The 26,802-nt window shown below is 36.6% G+C and overlaps 2 protein-coding genes across 3 annotated transcripts in view; both read right to left on the bottom strand.

Moving 5' to 3' along the window:
- Nucleotides 1-26,802, bottom strand: part of LOC139115819 (nucleoporin Nup37-like) — a 600,123-nt gene that overhangs the window by 306,935 nt on the left and 266,386 nt on the right. The gene's annotated exons all lie outside the window — the stretch shown is intronic.
- LOC139115721 (calsequestrin-1-like) lies at nt 12,874-26,463 on the bottom strand. 2 transcript variants are annotated; one of them, XM_070678046.1, is made up of 6 exons: nt 25,306-25,597; nt 22,201-22,340; nt 21,757-21,841; nt 18,343-18,560; nt 17,954-18,103; nt 12,874-14,768 (listed from the first exon to the last, which is right to left on the bottom strand). In XM_070678046.1, exons 3-5 carry the CDS (start codon nt 21,824-21,826, stop codon nt 18,098-18,100), a joined length of 294 nt encoding a protein of 97 aa, XP_070534147.1. In that variant the 5' UTR covers nt 21,827-21,841; nt 22,201-22,340; nt 25,306-25,597; the 3' UTR covers nt 12,874-14,768; nt 17,954-18,097. The 2 variants fall into 2 exon arrangements, 1 of the variants encoding a protein (XP_070534147.1); XR_011548173.1 differs by lacking the exon at nt 18,343-18,560 and having other exon boundaries at nt 12,881-14,768; nt 25,306-26,463.

The raw sequence follows: 26,802 nt of genomic DNA on the forward strand, positions 1-26,802 counted from the left end.
CATGTGACGATCATTGCATCAAACGCAGAGTGAAAGAGGCCATTGAAATCAAAGCACAACGGCCAGCCCTCAATAGGGATGAGGGGATGGAAATTCCAGCAGTTTACAACGCCCTCCTGCGGTCAGTGGACCGGTTACGTCATCGTACCATTCACAATGACACAACAGCTGATGAAGGCTGAGTGATTCAGTCGAAATATTCTACCGTAAGCATTTCGCTCTGAGTTACAGGAATGACGGCAAAACAAGTTACATCAATTTAAAAGTTTCCACTTTGTTTTATAAATTGCTAGATTTTCCCTACGTCTGTGAGTTAATTAATGCTTTTATAGCATAAATTGAAAGTACATGTGTTGTTGCATTCACTGGATTGTGATCGAGCAATCGCTAAACCCATAAACCAGTTATCACCTCGCAAACCCGGGCAAGATACGGACGCCAATCGACCGGAGGGCTAGACTATATACTTAATCGGATTCTAAGTATAGGGTTCAAAATAACAATTTTCGAGTAAAAATAACAAATAAGTCAAGAAAGTCTTATGCAAAACAGTTAGTTGAATACCAGCCCAAATCACTTGTAAGGGGTTTCATACTAAAACGCCTGACATTTAATTCCCTCATGGATCAATTAACAGGTAATTTCAAATAAAAGATTGCTTCTTCATTCTAGAGGGAAATAAGTTCAGTTACAAATGCCATGGTTGTGGAATGTACACTATTTAAGCTGCTTTAATATATTATCTTTATGTGCAACATTATTACAATAATCATCAGTCTCATCTTTAAATTCAGTTCTTGTCACTTTTGAAGAACATTAACAGCGCTTTTTTCTATTCGGTCCTGTCACTTTTGAATAGTTTTAGAGCATGGACATAATTTACGAAGGTGAAGTGCAAATTCCTTTTCCTTAAATATGACATTACTTCGCCAGGCTGCTTCATCTCCATTTGGTCAATTTGAATGTGCTTTTCTCTCTGGTACAATGACTATTATTTTCTTTCATCAGAGATTGTAGGTGTTTTTTAACAGTCACAGTCTAGTTTAACCCATATGACTTGTGCAGAATTAAGTTAAGTTTATATTGCCAGTATATTTCAGCACTTGTGAAAAAGTCGTCCTTTCAGGATTCAGTTGAACTAGACGAGACCTACGGACCCAAGTGTCAGGGTACATGTGATTTAATGGGTGTTCTCTGCTACAATATTTTTCTGTCTTCAATTCTGTCTGTTGCCCTTAATTTAATATCCACCAAACCAAGTGAAGAAAATGTGTTGCTGCGTGATCACAATCCTTCACACTACTATTTCAATGATCAGAAATAAATCTGAAGTTCTGTAATTCACCGAGAGAAGTCTTTCAACAGCCTTAATGTTGCCTTTCAACGTACAAGTGGGCTCTATATGGTTGACATGAACTTTGACTGAGAAGTAAATTTGCTTGCATATCTCATATTCTAGCTCTGGAAAGAATGGTTCTCCTGTGGTAGCATTAGATCTTGATGATGTCACATGAAAAGCTTATTATACTGTTTTTGCCAAAGTCATGCTGTATATACATCTCTCATATATATTAAATTTAGCTGAAGTTGTACATTTATATAACTTGAACGGTTATGACATGCAAACCATAAAAGAAAATACTTTGTGTTTATTAAGGGGACATTATATCTATCAACAAGATCCCTGTTTATCTATACGATCAGAACAGCAGTCAATTCACTCAATTTGTGTGTAAGCTGAGCTGAATTATGCAGTGTAATTAGAGCATTACATGTAAACATACATATAATAGTATTTTTTATGTATTGAAATTTGGCTCCAGCGTATATAATTCGGTATTTGACATGCACAGTAAAACAGATTAGTTATGAAAAATAGTGACAACATCACTGTTCGCTCCCATATATTTATCAAAACAAGTCAACAATTGTATGAAACATGGACATACATATACAGACAGACTGACATACACAGACTGGCACAGAGTGATGACATTGACCCCAAGTGTGCCTTGGCCCATGGAGAGTAGCAAAGATATAACAAACAGCTGAAAGTTATGATAAAATAGTCAAGTATAGGCCTATACAGGCACTGAGAGTGAATATGTTACAGCAATTTGATTAGTTTCTTTCCCTTTTCTACTTCTGTGATAATCTTTAAGACAATCAATCTGCAAGGCAGTTTATGTATTGACAAATATGTTATCTTTTACAAGCACACAGCAAACTGTTCTTGATTTTTTCATTTACAATATTTGACATAGACTGAAATACATAACATGCAACCAATGTTTACACTTTGCCCATACACCAGATACATGGAGAAATTTCAACATACAATCATCAACTCAGAAACCTACAGGAAAAGTAAACATTGTTTTCTTCCAGAACAGCTGGTGCATCCACATCTGGAACAACTTACAAACTTAACCAATTACACAAGGATGATGACACAAGAGATAAAAGTTAAACTGTGGTGAACTTGACTATTCCTTTCGAATCCTTACCTAACTTGACATCTTAAACTAAAATACACTGCATGGTTAATTGCGCACAAAAATACATCGGGGTGGACCATTTGATAAGGGACGGTGTCTGGAAGATCGATGAGGTACATTATCTTTTTTATCAAATCCATTGCACATTCTTTTTTCCCCACTCTCCCATCTTTTCTTTTTGTCAAACCTTCTCTGGCTGAATTTTTTATTGGCATTTGTTTGGAATTTTTTCAAAATCTGCCAGGATTTTTTTACTGCATTTCAACACCAAATACAGTTTACCATATCAAATGCTTACGAAATCACCACATTATACACTCTTAGTTCCAGTAGGTATAAAATTACCAAAAAAAATCTTAAAAATACAAAATGAAAGAATATCCCAGTAACACTGACAGTTTCGCAAAGTTGCCCCAAAAATTCAAAATTCGGGATTTCAACTTAATTTCAATATATCTTATTAACAAAAACCCTAAGAACTGGTTTAATAAATATCAAAGCAATCAGACTGGTAAATTTTGAGAAACAAATTTTTTTGACCAAAAATGAAAAAAATTGCCCCCCAAAATACAAAATTGCAGATTTCATCCTAATTTTAAATATATCTCATTAACATAAACCCCAGGAACCTGTACACTAGATATCAAAGCTACCAGTTTAGAAGTTGTAGGAGAAAATTTTTTGACCAAAAAAGGCAAAAATTGCCCCAAAAATAAAATAAAAATTGCCAGTTTCAACATACCTTCAATACATTATATTGAGATTAATCTTAGATACCTGTATACCAAATATCATTCAGTAGTTTTTGGATAAAAATTTTTTTTATCAAAAATTGGGAAAATTGCCCCAAAATTACAAATATGACAATATCAATACAATTTGTACAAGCATGACTGAGGTCATCCTGAGGAACATGAATATTAAGTTTCATAGCAATCAGACGAGCCATTTCAGAGAACAAGATTTTTTGACTAAAAAAGGAAAAAAATACCCTAAAAATACAAACATGCAAATTTCATCCCAATTTTTGCACACATAATTTAGAATACCTAAAGAAATCTGCATACCAAGTTTCAACCAAATCTGACCAATGCTTACTGAGTTTTAGCCATTTGCAGGAATTTTCCTTTTTTCCCCTCATTTGCATATTTTTGGCACTGACATGTTCATTTGAACAAATTCACATCTCCACCCCTAGGTGCACCTGTACACCAAATACTAAGACAGTAGGTGCTACGGTTTAGGAGTTTTTGATGTGGACGGACATACATACATACATACATACATACGTACATACATACATACATACATACAGACGACATTTTTCCACCTTATAAGAATACCTCCCATTTGCATATATACATATGCATATATGGGAGCTAAAAATCAAAACACATTGTCCTAAAATGCATTTTACTGAAGCTGTAAACTGGGAAAGGGTTAAAAGCTGCCATGCAACACTGTTGCCCTAATAATATGTAATTTATAACAACGAGTACATATAGCTACATGCACGGTGTATTTCTGCTATAAACGAATTATCTGGCTAATAGGCATTTCCTTCATATTCGGAAATATAATGATTCACTGTTTGTTAACAAAGATGCTCGGACTAAGGACGCTTTACAGTATATGAACGAATACTTTGACAACCTGGAGAACAAAAGACAAGGTTTTGATAAACTTGATGAAGACCTCTTTCAATTATTTAAAGCTAAAAACAGATACTTTCAAGGGAAACCGTCGTCAGAACTGCGCCTGTGCGAGTGTTTTGTTTATAAACAATGTATTTCCTGCACGATATCTCTATGTACCCCACCATCATAGCTGCAACATTTAAATTATAAGATGTAGATTATCATTAAAGATGACAGATCTTTTAACTATCATCAATCACCATTGTACCATGGACGCACTGTTTAAATTAGTCGTATGGGTCCCAAACGACCTCTGAAAGCATTTCCGATGACTGTAGCCCTTTAAAATAAGGATAAATAGTTCTAATTGTGAATAGGCCTGAGTTGTTTTGTGGGTTGTTCCTTACGACAAATATTTGTCCTGGTCTCATGCTCGTTCCTGAAACTATTCCTTATGGATCTTACAATCAGCATGCAATAACAAAAAATAATCCACGCTTGATAGCTGTATTGAGGAGTGTTGAGTTGATGAGGTCAAAACGGCATCAATGTTTCAATTATTAGTTCTCAATAAGAGGGATTTGAGGGATGGGCAATCCAAGTGATTTTTGGGCAAGCAATTTAAATATTAATTACCATATCATACCAGTATATTGATGGCGCAAATACAGCGATCTGATTGGTAGAGACGCAAAAAGAACCGTGGTATATTGGCGATATACCACGGCTGGCATACGCGCGAGCTCTCAGTTTGAGAACAAATCCGATTTTGACGTTCCATGCCATAATTTCAATATACTGTAAATATGATATAATAGCAATAAATCACACCCAGCGACGGTATACCACTCGATTTTGACCAACAAATCAAACAAAATATTCAATTTGTATTATTATTCTTACAATACGTTTCTCATGACCATTTGATAATAAAACCAAAAATACGTAAATTATGTACAGAAAGAGCTTGAACTGCGCGGTATCACTTTTCCTACGTCTGCATCTATACAAACTTCCTTGATCAATCGAGGTGGTAGCTCAGCGTGACTGGGACAGCATAAACCGAACAAACACCGCATCAAGCAGCTCAGCTTATCTATATTATCAAATGTCACCTTCATTACCGTACCCTCTATTATAAACCCTCAGATGAAATTCCGACGGTAGCGAGCACAAGAGGTACTAGACATGTCGCTTCACGATCGGTACTGATTCACAGGAAACAGAGAGAATCAGTACCGATCGCGAAGCGACGTGTCTTGTGCCTGTGGCGAACACACCGTCGATGTTTGACCGACACCTCTACCCCACACTCCACCAGCGACTATATAGTATCCGTATTAGTCAGGTGGCTTAGCAACAAAAAACAGCAAGATCGTTACACGAATGACAAAAGTGCCAAATTTGCTACAGAGGTTCGCATATATGTGTAGATCAAAATTAGCTATTGCTCCAAAAATTTGGGCCAGCTGAAAGGCTTGATGACGTCATAAATTCAAAATGGCCGCCGTTATATTGCTTAAAAATGGTAAAATACGGTTTTTCAGCCAGTTTTCAATATTATTTTGAATAAACTGACACAAACATCCAAAATGACAAATACGACATAAAATTGATGCGAATCAATTATTGTGATGACGTCATAAAGCCAAAATGGCCGATAAAATTCAAACACTGTCTAAAATGTAAAAACACTATTAATTAAGCCTGTTTTCAGCATTTTATCGCCTGAACTGAAATTATACCCCAAATTACAGACAAAACATATAATTGATGCAAATTAATTATTTGATGACGTCATAAAACCAAAATGGCAACCGGAAAGTTACAAAATGGCTGATTATGAAGTTAACTATACGTGGTACAATAGCCCATTTACATGACAAAATAATAGTTTCAAGGTAATGTACAATTTGTATTTATATTTCATAAACGCAAAAAAAAGATAAATGTACTAAACCTTAGCCAAAAAGCTCAACACAAGTAACAAACTCTTATGAGTTTATTTATTATCAGACAATGGTCTGTGTTTGAAAAATCGAATCGATATAGAAGGAAAACAAGGCAACCTCACACACTGGTTCTACCTTTGTTTGTGATACGGTATATCAATGTGATTTCGTGATGGGAAACATGGTGAGAAACCAGTGCATCGATAGTGGTTTGACACTGGTAATATGACCTTGGTCCCAGAAAAAAGTTTTTATGTTTGTGATTCCTCCTAGCAGCGTTTCGGGCAAAGTTGGAAGCCTTTTTCAGTCACTTGAATGGTTCTGTATTCCCACATACCAGTTTGATGGTCGCCATTGTTCATCAAAGAGAGATCATTATGTTGTGGTATGATTGTTGCGTGAATTGTTGCTCAGACCGTTCATTTGTACTCTCCTTGTGTTTGAATTTTGCTTGAAGGAGGATATCGTGTATGTTTTTCTTCCTTTTATACGTTATTATAGGTTTTTTTTTAAAACCATGGCTAGCGGTTAATCGCCCTTCATTATTTTCCAGTTTCTTATCACATTATTTGATTAGGCTGGTTTGATGAGGTTGTGCTGCCAAGTTTTTGTTACATCATTACTCTTATTTTTGTTGTTGAAGGATGGCTGATGTTTTGTTACATTAACTACTTTTTGATACAAGCTATGTCTTTCTTTTTGTAATCTCGTTGTTGAAGTTTTTGCGTTGAGAAATTGACCTTTTTATGAAGTCCATATTGTTGTTGCATGTGCGAACATATCTGAGGAATTCATCTTTAATGAAGAATTTGAAGGCAGATAAATATCGTCAGATGGTTTGGTGTGGGTTTTACAGTCGAGCCATCTCTCTCGATTGCGTCTCTGGCATTTGAAGACCACAAGGTCAAGGTATGAGATTTGTCGATAGACTTTTCAATTGCACTCCTCGACAAATGTTCTGAATGTTATAAGTTTATGTTCTGTTCCTGAGTAAATCATGAAAATGTCACCCTTTAAACGTTTCCATACGAATATTTGACCGGATTTGGGATATAATATAACTTTCTCCGTTTCATGGTATGTGATATCGGGTATTTCTGGTCAGCCCATGCTGCACCCACAGATTTGTTTGTATTTTTCTCAGTTGAATTAAAACATGTTGCGTTTCAGAATAATCGACAGTAAGGCTTTCATGTACGTTGTTGGTGGGGTTTTTGTATCATATCAGTTGGCTGGTACTGTTTCAGAGTCCAACGCTATGATAGCTGCATTTATGGCTCCATTTGTGGCATGCTTTTCTACCTTGATACCACGTCTAAAGTTACCAGAATAGAGTTAGCTCGTATTTTTATTGATTCTAACTAGTTAATGAAGTTTTTGTGTCCCTGACATATGTAAGTCGTCTTTGCATGATTGGTTTTATGACAAAGTCTAGAAATTCTGAGATTTGGGCTCGAGCAGCCATTTCTATTGAGACGTTGGATGATGATTGTTCCTTCTGCTTGGGTTTTGTGTATTTTTGGCAGGAGATACCATCGTGGTGTACAAATTATTCTACTTATGGGAATGGGGAAATCACCTCGTCAATTATCTCCTTGTCACAGATTAATGATTTCATATACAATTTCCACCGTATAGTTAATGTCGCCAAGTGTTGCCTTAATGTACAGTGATAGTGTACATTTCGCAGCTGTCTATAACTTTCTTTAATGTCATTTGTCGTATTCACAATTGCTATGCCTCTTACTTAATTGATGGGTTTTATTGTGATTTGTTTGTTTTTAGACAGATTTTTCAGAGCAGTCTTTTCTGCCAGAGTTATGCTCTTTCTGATGATCTAAGTTGCTTCGAGACAGTTTTACAATTTTTTGTTTTCCGCTGTTAGTAGTATCGACATTCGACTTATCTTAGAACAAATGTCTGATTGATTGATTGATTGTTTGTTTCTCATGATATTGCACAATCTTATGATGCGAATAAATTTGTTGATATCTGATATTACAATATTTCTGTATAGGAACTTTGGAGTGGGAATAGTTTTCAAGCCTTTGCTTAATGCTTTAATTTCAACATCTGGTAATGTTTGATTTGCAAGGTGTTTGATGAATCTGTGTTCTTGTTTTTGTTTAATCTTCCATTTCTGTTTATGTACTTCCTGGCGGTTTTCTTTGATGTTTTGGGTTACCAAACAACAAAACGAGATCAAAACCGAAAGGCACAGACACGTTTCATAAAATCCATGAAAGCTGCAAAAAAACAAGGTAAAATACCTTTAAAAGGCAAGAAAGTCTTCTTTTTGTTCATAAAACCCTGAGAAAACGGTCTTTTTTAGGCCAGCGCATCCTCCAAAAAGAGAACTACTGTAGCACAAAATTATGTGTCTGTCACCAAACATCGAGACATAAAAAACCCAGAAAATTCAACAAACGAAGAAGGCTTCTCAAACAAAGGAAGCAAAATACCAAAATCACAAACATAAAACCTCTTTTCGGGCACCAAGGTCACATGACCAGGGTCAAGGCATGATTCATCCACCGTTTTTTCGCCATGTGTTTCGTTATCATCATGAAATCTCACTACTCTTGATCTACTCACTATATTATAACACTTTCAAAGGTAGAACCGATGCGTAAAGTTGCCCTCATTTCCTTTATATTGATTCAGTTTTTCAGACAGAGGCTATTGTTAAATAATCAATAATTTCATAATAGTTTGTAACTTGTGTCGAGCTTATTAGGTAAGTTTTGGTACATTTATCATTAATTTGAATTTATGGATCATCAAGACAACTTTTACATTACCTTTAAACTATTATTTTGTCACGTAAATGGGCTATTGTACTAAGTATAGTGAACTTATAATAGGCTATTTTGTAATTTTCGGTTGCCATTTAGGTTTTATGACATCATCACAATAATTAATTTGCATCAATTATATGTTTTGTCTGTAATTTTGGGTGTTAATTGTAGTTCAGGCACTAAATTGCTGGACACAGGCTTAATTAACAGTAAATGAACATTGTCAGACGATATTATGGGCGATATTTTGAATTTGGTCGGCCATTTTGGCTTTATGAGGTCATCATAATAATTTGATTTACATCAATTTATATTGTAGTTTTCATTCGGGATGTTTGTGCCAGTTTATTCAAAAAAATATTGAAATCTGTCTGAATTAACCGTATTTTACCATTTTTAAGCAATAAAATGACGGCCATTTTGAATTTATGACGTCATCGAGCTTTTTCGCTGGCCCACATTTTTGGAGCAATAGCTAATTTTGATCTACACATATATGCGAACCTCTGTAGCAAATTTGGCAGTTTTGTCATCCGTGTAACGATATGTTTGTTAAGCCACCTCACTATATTAGGATCCGTAGTGTGTATTTCCATAGACGCTATCCGTTTTTAGCATCAGTTGTTCTCCTAAAGACGGAAAACCCTTGCTTCAGTTTGTGAGTTGGATAAAATCATCAATAATATTGAAATTTAGATTTTTTCAATGTTATGTTCAAGACATGGATATATTTGTCTAGCACATCCATGTCGAAATAAACACTTTCAAAAAAGTAAGTCCTATTAACGCAAGCATGCCTTTTCAATAGAAAAAGATTCCATGACATTTGCTACATTGTCTGTGTGTTTTGTTGGTAAAAACGTCAGTGGCTGCGTTTATTTTGTCGCGCGGTACAAGAGAGAGTCCACGCTGACTCCGTTTTCGCTGTAAATTTCTCTTTCCTCTGTTTTTTCAAGCTGTGGAGAACACTGATTGTTCCCTGTGAGGGTCATACAAAAGGTGTACTGTATATGATAGATATATTTGTGATTCATCTGGGACCCACCAAAGCGTATTAATCAGAAAAGCTTGCAACAAGAATATATTTATTAATGTGACAAAAATAGTTTTGCTACAACAATATATAGTGAAACTAACTTATATATTTTTCAGTCTTCAACTAAAGGAGAAAACACTCTGTTTCAATCGTCTGAATTATAATTTTCATCATTTCAGAAAATCAAATAGATTTAGAAAAAGTTGCAGGTGACGAAAGATACAGAAACCCTGTACTGGAAAAACTGGGTGACCTTATCCTCAAAGCCTACAAGGAAAAGCCGGATTCTCGTCGCATTGTTCTCACCAAAACCAGGGCTTCGTGCTATGGTTTGAAGAGTTGGATAGAAGAAACTGCAGGATTTGAAGGACTGAATCCTGGAGTGTTGATTGGAGGAGTTGGAAGCGCAGCGAATCCTGGTAAAGTGTGGATCCATTATTTTGCTAGTTGTCATTTTCTCCGTTAAACTTTATTTTGCTGGTGTTGATATACTAGTTTATCGGTATTCCCGTTTTTTTAGTCGTACAATTATCCTAGAAACAACTAGCATCTGCTGGAATGTTAGCCGTCAAATCACTGATGGGGTTCCTAAAAAACTGTAAACTTGAATATTTTTAATCTTGTTACCCTTATTTCTCTGTGTATAGAATCGCTCACCGTTGAATATAATTGGTTAAAGTTGGGTCAAATCATTGAAATAAATAGGTGAAAAATACATGTCACGACTTCATGCACTTGTAATAAGTCAAATGATGTTTATCCCTTAGCTCTTACATTGTGTGTGATCCTGTATGCTACTTTTAAATAATACAATTGTAGGGTCATTTATTTTCATAGCTATAGCCAGAATGATATGTATCTTGCAACAAAGGCAGAGGCGAATGCTTTGTGTGGAGGTTTTCTCTCATTGCTCTTACTTATTCTGCCTTGAGCTGTGTAATGAAGTTGTAAAATGAACAGTTATTATGCTGTAACGTTTTCACGGTAAAATCAATCAAATTTACAAAGAAGTAGGCTAGACTTTGCCTGAGGCATCATGGGCCAGTGGCTAGAGCAGTGGACTCACGATCAAAGGATGGTGAGTTCGAGCCCCGGCATGGCTGTGGTGTTGTGTCCTTGGGCAAGGCACTTTATTCCTCATTGCTCCTCCCCACCCAGGAGTGATGGGTACCTGGTAGGACAGAGGTTGTTATGTGTGCGTTTAGCTCTGCTGCGCTTATCGGCTGCACATGTGAGCTGTTGTCTGCTCCCCAGGGAGTTGAGTGGTATCATATTAGGTCCAGTGACCAGGGGTAATAATAATTGTAAAGCGCCTTGATCACATCTACTTGTGGATATGTGCGCTATATAAGAACCAAATATTATTATTATTATTATTAGACTTTAGTATATAAATGACAAGTGACAGAAGATTTGTAAATCTACAGTGAATGTAATAGTTTGTTGATTTACTAAGACAGTGTTCTGTATTTTCTTAAAACTGTGTTTTTGCGTTAAATTTGTAACATACAGAGGGATATCAACGTCAAACGTACCTACACAACTGATGTCCGCGGACCGAGTGTAAGCCGTTCCAAATCCCGTCAACTTGAAGTATAGCATCGCATCGTCACCTTTACATTGAACTAGTTGACTTGTTCGCCCATAAATGACAAAGCCAACTGACCGAATTATGAATAAACTAGTTTTAAACTTTGTAATGAATAGTTGGGGAAAAATGCTCGACGTTTCGGGCTTTTTGACGCGGTGACAGTCGTTTCGGGCCCTGGCACTGGCTCGGGCGATGCACCGACTGCCGATGCCGGGTCAGGCTAATGCACCGGGCCTAAATTACCTCTTTTTTACTCTGACCTAATGCATTACGACTTGAAGCGTAAAAGCATTCTTATACTCAAGCAACAGAAAAAAAAGAGTTTCAACAAATAGCACTCCAGAATAGCGAACTGCCAAATGCATGGACGCAACGAAAGGAAAGGAAAGATACACGCTCTATGATTGGCTAGACGCTGCAACGTTCGTTCTTTTCGTATGCAATCCTTTGTTCTGATTGACTGAACGAAAATGACAACAGAGTTTTCATTCCTTTCGTTCACATTCTTTGTCTTGATTGCCTGAACGAAAGTGACGAAAGATTTGCATATTCATTTTGTCTGCATGGAAGGGCGTGCTGTTGTTAACCAAATGCTGGCGACTCGCTCTCATTATATATTCATCATGTAATTCCACCCGTTTTTGAAATACAAGGAATAAAACTTAGCACAGATTGAAATACTTTCATGACACGAGTTTAATGGAGTTAACGGTGAATGAACTGTTTTGAAGAGCTGGTGGATTTCACGTGCATGCCCTACCGTGGCCACAATGTAGTATCATTTCATTCAGTGCACGTTTCCAATTTATCAGGAAATAATGCAAAGTTAAGAAAGTTGATAATTGTGTTTATGTGATAGAACAATTTATTGTCGCGAGAGGTCGATTTTTGCGAATTACACGCGAACAAAGTAAATAATCATGAATAGTAGTGATACAAACACTGATACGTAAAAAACCACAACATACATAACCCATACATAACCATCACACATTATGGGAATAATAGCAAAACCAGTCGTTTTATTCATCAATAAGTTACATATAAAAAATGAAATCTACATTTGTGGAGGACGTGTTGTTTCGGGCAGTGTGTAGCGGGCCTAACTTGTTTTGTTATAACACTCATTCATTGCAACACGCCTGATTGTTGCTCCATTCCATATTTGAGACCAAAATAACGCGACATACACAAGAGACCTGGCACAACCATGCACTAGGATGTGCATAGCTATGCTACAGGGTTGTGCTAGCATCCTAGCACATTGTAGATGAGCACAACCCTGTAGCATAGCTGTGATTTACATCCATGTAACAGAGTAGATTTTTATGCAGCCTTGTGCATGAATGTAGCACGAAACCCTGTAGCAGAGTCAATTTTTTTATAGTTGTGTCACAGGGATGTGTGAAACACTACTGTGATTAGACTACAAATTATATCCCTTAACTATGGTTTCCTTTCACAGCCATGTCCCAGTAGCTCTGCTAAGAAGCCCTGGCACAGAGGTGTATACACCCCTGTTACATTACTTTACACACATGTGTTGCAGGGTTGCGTACAGGCCTTGTACAGTCCTATTGGCCACACATGTGTACCAACACTGTGTATCATTTCAGGCATTCTTATTGCCCTGTATTTTGCATCTTATTAACAATTCTGTACACTATAAGAGTGTTTATACATCTCCACACAACAACTCTTTCATACAAATGTGCTACAGCAATGAAACATACAAAAATGATACATCTTAATGTCAGAAATTAATGATTTATTTCACACTATTTTCAAGCTTTTAACATAGTTGCAATATCTAAAACTAACAATGATAGGTCAGGTGACGTAAGCCAGATAACTGGTGTCAACAAAGAACATTATTCATTCATCTTGAATTTGTAGCAATGGTGACAAATGCACATTGTATAATGATATGAACAAGCAACCTAATGTCCAATGTGGCAAATAACTACTTATGACACCTGTTGATACAGAAGACTGAATCTTTTGTAGCTAAGTTCATGATGGGCTGACAAAAAATGGCAAAAATAACTGCAAAAATACGCAATTGAAGATCATCCTAAGAACATGTCAATGAAAGCTATCAGATCAGTAGTTTTTTGAGAAACAAAATTTTTTTCACCAAAAATTGCAAAAATTTGCCCCACAATTATAATTCCATATTTCATCATAATTTGAATGTATCACATTTGATCATCCCTATGAACCTGTATACCAAATATCAAAGCTGGCACACATAAGCTTTTGATGAAATAAATTTTTGATCAAAAATGACAAAAATTTGCATGTTTTGTAAAATTTGAACAAATCTGAAATAGATCATCCAAACCACTTATATCCCAGTTATCAGACGTTAAGTTTTGAAGAAGATTTTTGAAAGATTTTTTACCAAAAATGACAAAAATTGCCTTAAATACAAATATGCGAATTTCAGTACAACTTTACTAATTCTGAGGTCACCCAGTAAACGCCATATCAAATTTCAAATTAATCGAACAGGTGGTTTCAAAGAAGACTTTTTGACTGAAAACAGCATTAAATACTCAAAAAATATGATTGTGCAAATTTCATCAACATTTGAACAAACCTAACTGATGCTACCCAAAGTGAACTGCACATCAAATTTCAAAGCAATCAAACATGTGGTTTTAGACTCAGAGAAGAATTTGATGGATGACAGATGGATCACAATGATGATGCTGGATGACACTGGACAATCAGCCTATTTGATAAGTGCTCCATGTCCCTGACAGCGAAGACATACATGACCACAAAAATGAATGTCTCTGAATTACCATTTGAAATAATTTCCACTGAATGACACTGTACCACATACTTTTTATCTTTCTGTCAGAAAATCTCATACAGAACAGTTGCCGTCTTTACTGGAATATAAGTTGAATGTAAACTACGTTAGAGTTATAGTTTTAACAATTTGCAATAAAATATTTGTTTACTCTATAGAAAGGATAGTGTCTATTGTGTTGAAATATTTTTGTCCGGATTACATTATTTTGAACTCTGCAACATGATGTGACAACTCTACATGTAGTTCTTTCGCAGATATGCTGAATACATGAGTGACCCACAATACTCTCAGCACTTGCAAACTCGATATCATCAATTAATCTTAACACTTTGCAATGTATGAGCAGTACTTGGATATATCTATAAATTTCTGAAAACCAATGTAGGCTTGCTCTTGAACATTCACACATCTTCTTAAGAATCCATATGCAACCTATTAAATAAACAAAAAACTAACATGTAAGTGCAAAATATTACCAAGGTTGGCAATATGGGCAAGTTACTCGCAAAGTCCTTTCACAGAACACCTTACATCATAATTTAGTTGTGATTTTCTATGCCATATGTAGTAGAAAATAATCTGGATTTTACAGAAAAAGTTGCACTACCATGCCATGCCCGTTGCATTTTGATTGGTCGAGCAGAACCAGGTGACTGATCACAAATACACAGTAATGGTTTATTTACATGCCCGTGAATATGAATAATAAGATAAACAACTCAAAGTACTGTAACTTTACAGCTCAAACGTAAATCATAATCAGTAACAAAATAAAATGGAGCACTTGTGGGCCAAGTTCAGATATTTTTTTCTGAAAACATCTCCGGATTTGCCAAATTTTTCCAGAGCACATGAGACACTGTGTCGCGTATTGCTCAGTTCTGAGGCCTAGTTTTCATGCGCTTTGGAAATATTTGCAAATTTTGACGGTTTTCTTGGGTTCGTTGATAGTATGATGGAAATAACATACTCCACCCTGACTATTAACGTTTATTTATGGGCGCGGCAAGCCTTACCCATTAATTTTTGGCTTTCCTCTTTTCCTTGCCCATAAATAAACGTTAATGGTCAGCGCTTCACCTGTTATTTCTATAACAAACATACTCACATAAAGATGTACATACATACATACATATATACCTCCAGACATACATGCATATATGCTTATATACATTCAGACAGACATAAAGACATATACACAACATACATACAGATAGACATATACACAGACATAAATAAATACTGACATACATACAAATAAATATAGGCATACATGCATACACCAGGGCTTATTTTTTGAAAATGGCAGGAGAGCTAAAATTCACTCTCCCAAAACTATCCAGGCGAGTGGTAGGCAAGTGACTAAGCAGCTCCCATGAAAATAGTCAGGCGAGTGAAAAAAAATTGTGTCATCTCTTGTGATTTGAATATGGCACTGCTGACATTAGGAGAGTGATTGAACAGGTCCCCTGAAAACAGTATGGAGAGTGCATGAATAAAATTTGTTACGAAAACAATATGCACTAGCTGTCTTTCTTATTGTCATGTAATAGAGAAGGAAGAAAATAGGGTTATGTATTTTGATAGATGGAACAGGATAAGAAGTGTTCTCTCACCCAAATGTTCATAGCATATTGGCCAACTTTCAACATTTTTCGAACAATAAATTATGCAGAAACTTGGCCTCTGTTACATTCATGGACAAATAGATGAAGTTATACTTTTCAAAAGGACATGTAACTTTTTCATGATTTTTTTCATACAAGCCTTTAAAAATACTAAATGGTATGCACATTAGATACCGGTATATTGGCATTAAGACAAAAACCTACCAAGACAACAGTGCTGTCATCAAACATGTTTGGTTTTGAACATGGAGGTATTTTTTACCACCATAGTTTGAACTACGCCAGGAACGCGTACAGAACTAGATTTACACTGAATCCTGCTACCAGCAGTCCACAGTCAAGTTATGTTTCATTTGTTTACGTTTGCGGCCCGCTGAAACATCCTGCATGCTCGTTGGTCTTCAACCAGACTTAACTTGGCCAATTGTTACCGCGATATATCAAAGTGATCACAAGTTTACATTTCACAAAACAAAACGAATTCATCATAACAGCCACGTCGAGGTACATGATCCGCGGTGTGTACACATGAAGGCGAAGAGGGCCGAGGGCAGCCAAATGTTTCAACAGGTACCACTTTACGACAGTCACACAGAACTCCTATGCTGTATACCAAAATGTTGCAAAAATTTACGTCTTTCAAAGTTTTACGGTAGAATGAACTCAGGATCATTTCACAATCTTTTTTCAGAAGTATCAGGTATCTGTCCAACTTTTTAGAGTCAATTTAATTATCATTTAATTATCTTAAGCTTTCAAAGGACCTAGAGACCTAGCAGTCGCTCAGGCTAAACTGTTTAATCAGAGATTATGCATTTGTTTCCGCGAGTTGTGACGTGTAGTGCCATTCATCATGTTGTAGACATTTCCTTAACGTTCGATCTCAATAGCGTAAGCAATATGATCATCGTTTGTCACGCATATTTTTCCAATGAAATCTTGCTGCCGCAGGATAACCATTTGTGTTTTGAATACTTCAAAAGAATATGGCAGCCAAAACCGGAGTTGGTATGAAAATATGAGAATGAAGGGCTGCACTTTGTACATTTGTGTACATGTAAACTCCGAACCGTAGTGATGCTATATTGAAGTGTTAGGCCCGCCGCCGATACACTATCATGAGACGAGCACTATTGTAATACTGTATCACATTGTTACACCTAAATCGATCCATTCCATTGCTAGAATCTGCTGCCGAGAACATAATTCATACTGAAGTGAAGTGAACTGAATATTGAAAGTATTATTTAATTTGCTACACTGTGCTTTGCGCGTCGGTCGGAGGAGATTAGAGATGTTACATTTTGGATACAACGTGTGCCTTTGGTCTCAAAAACTTGGGCCCCAGCCGTGGCGAGAGCGGCTCATCACTCTCGCGGAATTTGATTTGCGCGAGCGTTAGGCGAGCGGAGCGATCGCTCGCCTCAAAACATAAGGTCTGGCATACATATACAAACATACATGCATATATTTTTAATATACACATACAGACATAGACATACAGACACATACATGCATATACATATATACGAATAGGCATACATATGCATATATATACATGTATACATACATCCATACATATACAACCATATTTTATATACATACATACATACACACACAGACAGACAGACAGACTGTTCCTTGGCTTAAAGTATAGCTTTTACTACCATATACATACTCCATGGTTTCAATGTTTGTAATATGACTTTATGTTTCAGACAACTGCTTATGATGCCTGAATGGGAAACAATCATTACAACTGCGCCTTGCGAATTTCTAGTTTACAAACAATGTATTTCGTGCACTATATCTAGATGCATCTCATTATCATAGCTGCAACATTTAGATTATGACAGTCATGTTAACTTTCATCAATCACCATCGGATACAGTGGATACATTGGTCATATGGGTCCCATACCACCTTTGAGCGCAATTCTGACAACTGTATCCTTTTAACATGAATGTATTAGAGGATGTTAAAACCTACCGGATCAGTTGGCCTTCTTTCCAAATACCACCTCACATGATGAACTCCAATAATTGCATTTTGCTGAATGACATTGTCAAATCCTTGGATAGATTTTTGTAGCTACTGTATGTGTATCCTGATCTTACAACCCCAATGAACTGTTCACATCTGGAACAATATAAAGGTATAAACTTTGTGATATGTTTTAAATTAAGGCTGATTAAGCCTCTGAAATTTTACCAAATAAATGTTATGTAAACATTCACACATCAAATAATTAATCAATGCAAACAAAAATGAACAAGAAATCCATATGTAATAAGATTAAAGCCCCAATAAATGTATGAAAATGTACAGATATTACTTTGACAAGATTTTTTCATTAATGAAATTATAAATACACTTACCACTGGATGTGGACCATAGACAAGTAGAGCCAATTCCACATCTGTTGAACTTTTAAACGGATAAAAAGCAATATCATGATTAATGTTGCTTTCATCATCACTAGATTCATCTTGGTCATCGTCATCGTCATCACCATCATCATCATCATCATCATCATCATCCATATTACCCTGTAATACATCTGCACATCCAGTCTGTTGATCATGATTCGTTGCAACTGCATAAGTGGAGACATACATTTTAAGAATAACATATATTATTGTTTTACACACGATAATTCACAGTAACTATAGAGTTGAACACGTCATTTTGAATCCCACTGTTGTGGAGGTGGGTCCTGTGATCTACTTATTCCGTTGAGAAAGGCTGTCAGTTTTGCTGATATACTACAGCTGAAATGTCTAGTACTTTGTTGAAGCAGCATTTGATTGATATTGATATTGATTGATATTCATGGGTTCATGAAGCATGAAAACATGTCAAAAATATTCATTTACTGCTTCACATGGATTTTTTGTGGAGTTTTATCTTTCACGCTGTTAACCTTTTCTATTCAAATCAGATATGTTTATGATAGTTGCAGTGTTCTTTTTATACCTGTGGTCCAGAACATTATTGAATTTCAACAAATTTCCTGATGATTAGAATATTTCTGAAAAACCCTGTAGGCTACATGAAACAAACAGTTTGTACGGTACATGGTGTTTGAATAAAATCCTAATGATTTTGCATTCTGCAGTCAAAAATGCAATATTTGGATCAAGTTGCACATCTTTTTTCTAATATAAACAAGCGACCTAGCGGCCGATATAGCTCCGCTGTTTTTATGTAGAGAATAACTATTTTTGACACATGTTGATGAAGAAGGTGGAAATCTTTGATAGCTCAATGCAGTGGCCAGAAAAAAGTGGCTAAAATAAGCTGCAAAAATACACAATTGAAGATTTCATCATACATTGCATATCATCCCTAAGAACATGTCAACCAAAGCTATCTGATGAGTAGTTTTTTGAGAATAAAATTTTCTGACCAAAAATGGCAACAATTGCCCCCAAAAATAAAAATTGCAGATTTCATCATAATTTCAAAACATCAAATTTAGTACATCTATAGAAACCTGTATACCAAATTTCCAAGCTGTTAGACCAGTACCTTTTGAGAAACACATTTTTTGACCCAAAATTGGGAAAAATTGCTCCAAAAATTCAAAATTGCAGATTTCATCAGAAATTCAATATATATAGTTCATCTATAGAAACCTGTACAGGGTTTTACATGACGCGCATTTCTGCGTCCTTTACGCATAAAACCGGACGCAGGACCCCTCAAAAACTAAACCACGCGTCCCTTGGGACGCAGCAATATCTGTTGCTGGTGTACACCTTGCGAAGCTGCTGAACACGTAAAACACATCCAGTAAACCTTACCGACCCCGTACTTTAACCCTTAAAGTGCCGCGTCGGTTTATAAACCGACACGGCATTCTCGCTCTCAGCGCCACGTCGGTATATAAACCGACAGTGATTGCGTTCTATGCTTATGCCTAACTTAGCTATGCATTGCCGAACTCAGCCAGAAGGAGGGTATTCCTGACCCTTTGACCCAGTTTAGTACCATATAAGGACTAAAATAATGACATCATGCAGCCTAACAATCGAAAATTCAAGTAATTTATGCGAACTTCTTCAAAAGAGGTCAGCGGTTTTCATGAATATTTAATCAGGTCTGCAGTTTCACCCGTACGCGGATACGGCCACAGTGCATTGAACGAAACACGTACGTACGTTTTGAAAGCTTTACCATGCCGTAGACACGGAAGACAACTATATTATGCCAAGCTACTGCCCTCTGGGTGATAGAAATGATAGATTTTACAGTTTTTTTGAGAATATTTTATGGAAAAATGATGCGATTTGGTGACCAAATCGATCGCGATAGTGAACTTCGAACGTATCGGCGGCCAAGATGGCGGCACTGTGTGATGCCTAACTCTCGACATGGAACCCGAGGTTAAGGTTTTCGAAGTCCAAAACATGCAAGATTGAGAAATTTGTAAGGATTCGGTTAAATTGAAGTGTATTTTGTGAATTTTCAAGCGTTTGACTGCCAAAAGCCCCTTTAAACTGTTGATATTTGACCTCCGCCGTCCTGAAGCGAGACGGCCATAACAGTCGACCCGGTTTGTAAATGAAATGTAGTTGTTCTGAACTGTTGACATTGCGAGACATTTCCTACGTGTTACGCATTTTTTTAACTGAAATAAACCGGACATGAAACTTTTTTCTCGATACTTAGTGGTTTCTTTCCATTTTGTGGCGGATTTTGTGGCGTGCTTGTCAAAAAATGTGATCAAACTTGGCGAACGGATTGACTAGTATGTATGGTAGTACGAGTCCGTGACTCGATAAGCCACAGATAGTTACACACGCGTACGTGAATTAAACTAATGTAAGTTGGGTCAAACACCAAAATTAATCGATAAAAAGGTTAGTGAAATGTTTTTTTGTCTTCAACTCTTCATTATAGTTATACAGGCGGTTCAAACTATACAGAGTCAGTTGAATATGCCCTATAGTTGTGTGCATGTGTTGCACAATAGTTACCCCTCCATGTACAATATGGAACCTTGTTGTCTCTGTGTATGCAAATTAATACTAATTGAACACAGTGAAGACCATGGCATTGATAAACTATAAAACATTTTTGTGAAATAAATTGGGACCCCATATTTTGATGTAGGACTCCCATTTTCTAACACCAGGAGTCCCAGGGACTCTCAAAAGTTAAAAGTGATGTAAAACCCTGCCTGTATACCAAATTTTAAAAACTATCAGACCCGTACTTTTGAGAAATACATTTTTTGACCTAAAATGGCAAAAATTGCCTTAAAAATGCAAATTTGCATATTCTGCACAATTGGACAAATCTGAAATAGATCATCCCTAAGGACATATGTACCAAATATCAAAGCTATCTGACTGGTAGTTTTGAAGAAGAAGATTTTGAAAGATTTTTTTACCAAAAATGACAAAAATTGCCTTAAAAATACAAATATGCAAATTTCACCACGATTTGAACAAATCTGACTGAAGTCACCCTAAGTAAACTGCATATCAAATTTCAAAGCAATCGGACAAGCGGTTTCAGAGAAGAAGATTTTTTTACCAAAAACACCAAAAAATGCCCCAAAAATACAAATATGCAAATTTCACCATGATTTGAACAAACTTACGTGAGGTCACCCCAAGTGAACTGCATATAAAATTTTAAAGCAATTGGACTTGCGGTTTTAGAGGAGAAGGCAATTGTTGACGGACGACGATGACTGACAACGACGACCGAAAATCAACCTATTTGATAAGCTCTGCATCACTGACAGCGGAGCTAACAAATATAACTGCACAATAACTTACACTTCCATGATTCTATTCCACTGCAACTAACCAGTGTTTCTTGAGAATCCTGAGATGTACACATTATCATGGGTGATCCATCTTCCTAAAAATTGCCAAAAAAGGTATGTTGCCGTGGATAAATTGACCAAATCACGCAAGCAATGGCATGCACATTCTAGGAAAAGACTGACTGTACTGTATCTTGCTGTTGTGAATTATCCTCCCGTATTGAAACTACAGTATATATATGCATGCATTAAACAGTTCAGGCCCACTCCAAATATATTATTGCAATAATATAATATTAAACACACTACAATCAAATCACCTATACTGATGTATCAGATTATGTCATTAGTTACACCATTGACACTGACTAGCCAATATAGACTATTTTTGGACATCAGGTAATTTTTGGACATCAAGTAAGTCAAAGTCCCACTTAAAGTTCTATGCACTTACACTGTCTTGACTTTCCAGAAGCAGTTCTTTTTCAACTGCTTGCCGCTTCACTTCAACTAGATGACTGGTACTTTTAAGGTGTCTTTAATCTACGAAAATCTTTTCCACAAGTTTCACAAACAGTGTCTTGTGTATCCATTCTAAAAGATAAAAATAGGCCCATGTTAGCCGGGTAATTAAAATTATTCTGTAAAATTGTGGGGTACACACTTTGGGATAGGTTCGGGTTAGAGAGAAACGGAATTGCCAGAGACAGCTTTGTATTGTGTCTTAGTATGACCAAGTTCAAATCTTGACCTTTATTACTATCACAGATCCATATATACATTGTAGTATGAATAATCATTAGGATTAATGAAAGACACGCCTAACTAATGACACGCCCAATGCATAAGGCAAAAAAAAAAGGAAATGTTTCTGGTCAGCGCGCGCGACACTTGAACAACAGCGCGTCAACCTTTTTTTTTCTGTTTGTGGCCGGCGGCCGTGGCTGACACCAAACCAAAATGGCTGAAGAGAAAGACAAAATTCTTTGGGGGGAATGATCAGTGACTGCATGAACAGTATATATGTGACCATATTGATAAAACTATAAAACTGACCCTCCTCCCTCCCTTGAGGCAAAAAAAAATAAAAATAAAAAAACGCGCATCACCGCACCATTTTTTAAAGAAAGACCTGACCAGAAACATTTCTTTTTTTTTGGCCTAATCTACTTAATTAGTACAGGAGTTGGTGGGCAGAGCTACATGTACACCATACATGTGATTCCCAACAATAATAGTATGGCTGTAGCAGCTCTCCATCCATGTAAGTACGATACTTTGTAGATATATTGTAACCACAGGGGACCCTGAAGTCTGATTGTTTTTGTTGTTGTGTGTATTGTTGTTGTTGTTTATTAGTCATGTTGTTATTGTTATTGTTGTTGAAAATGAAATTCAACAAACATAACTATTGTACATGTATTGTTGTTGTTTCAAACGTATTGTAGATGTCCTAAGAATTGCTATAATGACGCTATCATTATTTGACCCAATATTTGAGTTTTAATGTCAAGAAATGTAAGTCCATGCATATTGGAGTGAATAATCCATCACATGTTTACCAGATGAGCAATATACCACTGCAGCATACAGAGGAGGAAAAAGATCTTGGTGTAACAGTGCATTCCAGCCTCAAACCTTCATCACAGTGTATCCAGGCAGCAATAACAGCAAATAACATGTTGGGCATCATTAAAAGAACAATTACCCACAAATCAAAAGACATATATATAATTAAACATTTGTACAAGCAACTGGTGAGACCAAGATTGGAATATGGTGTGCAAGCATGGTCACCGTGGTTACAAGAGGATATTACCCTACTAGTACTAGTACTAGAGAAAGTTCAACGCCGGGCCACAAAATTAGTTCCAGAACTGCGTAAACTATCATATCAAGAAAGATTACAGCACTTTGGTTCTACTACACTGGAGCAGATAAGAACCAGGGGAGACATGTTGCAAGTTTTCAAGATTTTAAATGGATACGACTCATGCAATGTATCACTTCAACTGTCATCAAGTACTACACGTGGACACAATTAAAAACTGCTGAAACACTGTCAGACTAAATACACGAAAATACTTCTTCTCTTCTAGGATAGTCAATTCATGGAACAGTTTGCCAGCCAACATTGTTAATGGACAGTCTGTCAATGACTTTAAAAACAAGTACGACGTTCTGCCAATATTAGAGAACTAAGGGATTTTCATTATCCTCTGGATACCTTATCCCTCATCTAAACTGAACTGAACTGAACTGAACAATACAACTCTCTCCAAAAGTAGAGAGTTAACATTTGGAGAGAGTTGCAATGGGTCAAATAATGATAGTGCCGTTGTAGTGATTCTTACTCTTAGGACATCAACATTACGTTTGAAACAACACCAACACTATACTATAGTTATGTTCGTTGAATTTTATCGGTCAACAACAATGACAACAACAACAACAACAACAACTAACAAGCATAAACAACAATGGAAACAACAACAACTAGTACCAGACTTGTGGGTCCCCTGTGATATAACAAATCAACAGTTTGTTTCTTGCCCTTCACCATGTCAATAACATAAACATAGCATGGGCCAGGTTCAGGCTATCACATGTATACATTTCGTTAGTGTTATCTCTAACCCGGAAGTTTAAATGAAAGACCTATCGCCCGGAGATGTTCCCCTCTTCTCACTATAAACATACTATGGTCCATAGACCCTCGCTACAGGGTCCATACGGGCCAGATGACGGTCCTGGCCAGATCTGTTCTATTTTTGTACATCCATGATTAGTTCAACCTTAGGGTCTATGGTTTAACCGTATACACGATACTAGGGCAGCGTTTGCTCTTTCAATGCTCCATAAATGACGGAACGCTTCCGTCCAGCTTTCTGATTGCATGCATTGACGTCGCTATATACGACTATTTCACGCAGAGTCGGTTATCGTAGATAAACAATTGACCATTTCTTGTGTGGAAATAAAACACACACGCTGGGCCTTATTACCGTGGCCCGATGACAAAGGTATCGATAGCATAATCAAAATCAAATAGCATTAGATCAAACTGACATCAAATTTACTATTCTAGGTATACCTAGCTAACCTTACTTTTTCAAAAACAAAAATATCAAGTTTGATCAGAAATTCTGACTCACAAATCAGATCGTCCATGTAGCCGACACGAACACGAAGTGTCTGATACCGGCTACCGAAAACTATGAAAAATAGTAAAGAATGATAACTATCAGTTTTAGGTTGCAGGTAGAATAAGTCTGTGCCTTTGTATAAAATACTATAAAAATAGTAGAAAGTGAGCAACCAGCTGAAAGTTAGTCGAGGAGACCTTAACCGCATATCATTTGCATCTCATTGTCGGCTACACGGACTGTGTGCCAAAAATTAATCCGGTCGTTCCAACAAAACTTGTGGAATGAGCGTTTCACATTTCTCGTATGCAATGCGATTTTCTTTTTATCAGCTTGCATGACAGTCATATTTATATATGTAAATAATCGAAAAACGAAATATTTTGAAAACTTTTTGAAAAGTCTCTACTTACCTGAGATTTGTGTACGGCTCGGTCGACCAGTCTCAGAGTCTGTCTGCACTACAATCTGACCAGCTGGAGCCCCGAACACGATCACGTGATCACCTAAGTTGGGAGAATTTGCAATCGTTCTTCATCGGGAAACTCATATTCGTACGTTCTGCACAACGCTGTCTCATTTCTTATGTTGTCAGTCTCATCAAATTATCTCTGAAATGTATATTTTATGCAATTGTTAAGATAAAGATTATGATTGTGACTCGCGTTTAGAATTTTACTTCACTCACTGGCGATAGTCTCTCACAACCTCTACGCAGAACATTGTACCCGGCCCAGTGAGTGCGACCGGCCCGCGTATTGAATTAGGGAGCCGTCATTAGTTTTGGCCGGGGGAGTCGGAGGAATCTGAGAGGGGGGGGGTCACTCAAAAATCGAAAGCTACAAGGGGGGGGGGGGGCTACTCAATTTTGTTGATATGTACTGAAGCATTTAGTGAAGTTGTGAATTAATACAACAATAATAGTGATATGACATTAAACTGGTCCAATAATCATTTTCATTCAAGGTAATTACATTACCATGTCCATGGGACATTTGAGATTTACAAATTTAAGTAGGACCATCCTGAACCACTGATAGTTTAGTGGTGGTAAAGAACAGCAATATGTATGCTTGAGATATATATGTTCATACCCGGTATATGTACACACACACATTATTGTCTGTATACTCATTACACTTTGTGTTTCACGTTATTGTGATCTTCAGACGAGAATGGTCAGCTATTTGACGTGGCAAGGCTTATGTTAGAGGCTAGTACTGAGTACATTTTTCAGTACTGCCTGATTAAAGATTGATATACTTGCCTGATCATTCATGAGAAACGTCTTCTTTCTATATTCTACATTGTATAGGCTACCGATAGGGAAAATGTGTAAAGCAAGCTAATTCTGATTCTATGAAGTTTAAAACCAGTGGAATGCCTTGACAACAAACCCATCTTTTATTGCAGGAAAATAATAATAAATAATAAATGTGAATAAATGTATGTCTGTCGCTATTTTTTCTTTTTCAAAAAATGTAATCTTCATTGAAATCAGTGAACTGGAATATAAGTTTTGGAATACTGTCTCAGATTTCTGTTCCTTTGAGTTATCTATAAGAAAAAAATGACAGGGCGGAAGTCTCTGTTTTAACCAATTAGGAAAAAAGATATAAAGGAATAAAAATGAAAATTTGTCGGCCTTTCAAAACCGTTCAGGAGGAATGTTGAATGGAGGTCGCGGTGAATGAACTCTGTTCAATCTGTGTTCACTTTTATTCCTTGTATTTCAAAGACGGGCGGAATTACATGGTGAATATATAATGAGAGCGGGGCGCCAAAATTTGAGGAACCACAATAGCTCGTTCATTTCATGCAGTCAATCACAAAAATAAATATGCAAATATTTCGGCACTTTCGTTCAGCCAATCAAGAAAGAGAATGTGAACGAAAGGAACGAATACTCT

The sequence above is a fragment of the Ptychodera flava genome, chromosome 2, assembly GCF_041260155.1.
Source record: "Ptychodera flava strain L36383 chromosome 2, AS_Pfla_20210202, whole genome shotgun sequence".
NCBI classification, from domain to species: Eukaryota; Metazoa; Hemichordata; class Enteropneusta; family Ptychoderidae; genus Ptychodera; species Ptychodera flava.